The following is a 3,991-nucleotide window of genomic DNA, read 5'->3' as shown; positions in this document are numbered from 1 at the left end:
TATAAATATAAAATACCATTGCGCTACTTACTCCAAGGACCCGGATTCGAATCCGGAAGTGGCAGATAATTATTTCTGTTTCACTGTAGCCGTGGGTCAGTCCTGTGAGTTCGAGAACCCTCTGGGGTCCACCCGGCTTCATTAAATGGGCTCCCTTAATTGGATATAAATCTGGTTGTTGAGCATGTTTCTGATGAAGTCATGTTCTTGCACAACCGTTGGTCCAGTGACAGAACTTCCTTATAAAGCATCCCTGACCCACCATGGGTTGTAGCGGCGCAGATTTAATTTAATTATTATAATAAATACATCTGTACTGCTACGTACTGGTACTACACCAATGGTTGTGCAAGTAGGTGATATGGTAAGAACCACGCACGACCTCCAAATTTCCACTCCAAAAATCCACGGCCGGATTCGAACCTGGGTCCTTGGAGTTAGCACAGTGCCTTACCACTGGGCCACCCTGCTCTCATATAAATTTACAGGAAAGGAGGAGTTTAAAATCCAAGAGGATAATAAAAAACAAAATTCTTTTAGTCGATCTATAGAATTCTGATGAAGGCTTAAAACTTAGGCCGAAACGTTGGCACACATAAACAGTGTTATTTTTTAGACCGAAACGCCAACCATCAACAGTCAACGATAACTTCATTATTTACAATTAAATTAAATGATTATTACACATTAATCTTAATTCAGAAGAATGGGTAAAATTTTGAATTATTATTTTATCTAATTTTTTTGGATAGAAATTTATAATTTTAATAATTGAATAAATTTTTAATTGAAATCATTGATTTACGTATTTTTTTCTACTACATTTTGTAAAGTCATATTTACTTATTTCTCAGTACATCGTTATACAGTTGTCAATTTCACTAAATAAATAAAATAACAATTTTAGTGATATTGTAACTACAATAACTAGTAAAAATCAATTCATTTATGTAATATTATAAAATGTTTTACAGGGTTTCAGACGGATCAGATAGTAAAATAGTAGGGCCACCAGCTCCACCGGAGAGGACAGACTCTCTCAACAACAGGCCGGAAGATGGTGAACTCAAGACTGCGCCTTGGTTTCAAGCAGGGATACCGAGGTAGGTTTAATTTTTTGATATCAATCAAATTAAAAATTGTATTTTAATGCTGGAATACCCTACTGCGATAGTAAATAATTGTATTATAATCAAAGAAGAAATTTTTCATCTATATCACACTTTCTTTTTTATATAAGATCTTAATGAACTTTCCATAAAAGAGTCTTTTGATAATTGATCTTCTTGAATTTTTAAGTTAATACGGTATTCAAAAGTACTGATGAAAAAGTAAAAAAAAAAGAACCTTAGAAAGCCTGGTTTAAAGTTTAACTTATTTTCATTATTTATAAAATTTATTTTTTATAATATGAAGATGGCCAGGGGTATGGCCAAAAAGGACCAAATAATAGTTAACTATTACTTATTTTCCAACCTTTTGCCCCACTTTGTAGAGGGTCATCAGATCTTAAAAAGATATAAAAACAACTAAAAATATTTTATTAATGATTTATTATAATGATTGTTTGAGAGTGGTTTATTTCATTATTAACATACATAAATTAGATCCAAATTACTCTTAACTTTTATTTTCAAAAGCTCTCCAACGTTTCGGCCCTCAGGCCATTTTCAGGCTAATTGCCCATGTCACATATAACTTTTTATATCTTAATTTAAAAAAAAATTACACAAATAATATTGTCTTTTTCACTTATTTATTAAAATTTTGTTAAAAACATCTTATCAATATTTAAGGTTGTCTTCTTGAAAATGGCCTTAGGGCCGAAACAATAGAGAGCTTTTGAAAATAAAAGTTGAGAGTAATTTGGACCAAATTTGTATATGTTAATAATAAATGTAGGATAGTAAGATACAAAAAAAATAAACTAAGATACAATTAAAAGAAAATTATATGAAAATGAACAGCAAGAAATAAAAAAAGTTATACTATAAAATAGACAATAATAAGTATATATTAAAAAAGATTACATTACATAAACTTTTTTCTATTTTCTATTATAATTATTTTTATTTCTTCTGTTTGTTCATTTTTAATTTTTTTGTTCATTAGTAATTTTTTTTCATTTATATTTACATAGTTTTAACACAACATTAGTTTACTTTTTTGTATCTTATTATCCTACATTGTCAAAATATTTTTAGTTGTTTTTGTATTTGTTTAGACCTGATGAGGCTATACAAAGTGGGGCGAAATGTCGGCAATAAATAGTTGTTAATTATTTTTGTTCCTTTTTTACTGACCATCTGCTTTAAATTTGCAATTATTTATATATATAATATTAATTCTTCCTAATTTATGATAGCATACTTTGAATGAAGTTTTTATTTGTTTTATAAGTGATAACCAGACATATATAGTGAAATTTTTATTAATTTCTCTTCTACACTAGTTCCTAATATCATATCAATGTCAATGTTGATATATTATTATCAATAAAGGTATATGTTTATTTTAAATTATTTTATAGAGAGATAACCCTAGAAGTCCTCGGCCAAGAACCTGTAGGATCTTTCATGGTAAGAGAAAGTACTTCGAAGCCAGGCTGTTTCGCTCTGTCCCTGAGGGTACCACACGAATTTCAGCCGCTCGGTATCGCACATTATCTCATCCTGAGGACAAACAAAGGATACAAAATTAAGGTAATATATAAATAATTCAATTTTCTCTAAATTATATTTCCTTTGAAGCGCATAATGTTTATGCAAACTTAAAAGTGGGGTTTACGTTGCAAAACCAGCAAAGTCTATTTTCCATTTTATATATATAATAAATTTCTGCACTAGATTACCATTAGGTAAAAGAATGTATTCTAAAATCAGTGTTTCAAAAATGGTTGGGGGGTGTGGTCAATAATGGTATGTAAATAAACAAATCTGAATTAAGGTTGTTATCTCATTTTATTTTTCAACCCTGATGAAAGCTTGAAATTCAGGTTGAATGATCAGCACATAATAAGTAAGTTTTGTTTATTTATTTATCTTAGATGACAGAATCTCCTGCTGATCTTCTCCTCATAAATGCTTAAGATACAACCTTTGTAGAAATCAGTTAAATATTTTTATGTGTGCTCTTGTTTTCTTTTTTTTTCTCTCTCTACGATTTTATTTCTTCTTTTTAAGTATATATGTTTTTTTTATTGAGAGACTTTTGTTTTCCTCTTGTAATAGTTCAGTTAACTGTGAACTTTAGAATCATTGTACTGATGTAGAGTTAATTAAAAAAAAGCCCTGCCTTTTTTTTTTTAACAAAATCTCATTTATATGATTTCAAGATATTTATCCATTTTTGTTTTCTACTAATCAATAAATTATGCTATCAAGTATAATTGATTACAAAATATCTTGAAAACATTATTAATATTTAAAATATTCCTTATTTAAGTTAATATTACAAAACAATTCTAATTTAAACAATGCTAAGTAATTCCTCTTAAGAGCCCTTATATCTCGGTAGGCTTAAATACTCTTCTCCATTCTGTTTAATCATGGTACGATACCACTCTAAATAATAAGTGCAGAATGGGATCGTAGAAGTCGAGGAGCATTAATAATAAAGGGACAAGCCTATATGTAGAAATGATCAGAGACAATAGAAGGGACTAAAATGGCCCTTTCATTGCAGGCCCTGGATTGCCTCCATTGTTTCTGCCGACTCCAGGCCACCACGTAATGGACTATCTTATAACCGGGATTAGTAGCTATTGTCATTTAGTTACCCACCAAATGCATCCATTAACTCAATATAAAAGTAATAAAATATATTAATGCTATTATAATAATAATTCTCAATCTCATAATTACAAACATTACTATATTGTTATAGTTTTTAAATTATTTATCTATCTCATTTTCACCATTTTTAAATTCTCCTTATGATGTAACAACTTACTACTGCATTGATATTATGCAACAATATAATAAAATATAAT

At 29.2% G+C, this 3,991-nt stretch overlaps 1 protein-coding gene across 1 annotated transcript in view; it reads left to right on the top strand.

Moving 5' to 3' along the window:
• Positions 1-3,991, top strand: part of LOC106677614 (EGFR adapter protein) — a gene marked incomplete at its 5' end in the record, with an annotated part of 690,819 nt that overhangs the window by 680,256 nt on the left and 6,572 nt on the right. The window contains 2 exon segments of the mRNA XM_067046493.1: positions 975-1,103; positions 2,531-2,702. Of these exon segments, the coding sequence (XP_066902594.1) occupies positions 975-1,103; positions 2,531-2,702 (301 nt within the window).

This window comes from Halyomorpha halys, unplaced genomic scaffold (genome assembly GCF_000696795.3).
Source record: "Halyomorpha halys isolate HHAL.00 unplaced genomic scaffold, Hhal_1.1 Scaffold105.1, whole genome shotgun sequence".
NCBI lineage: Eukaryota > Metazoa > Arthropoda > Insecta > Hemiptera > Pentatomidae > Halyomorpha > Halyomorpha halys.
Note: the sequence above shows the minus strand (reverse complement) of the source record. Positions and strands in the feature narration are given on the sequence as shown.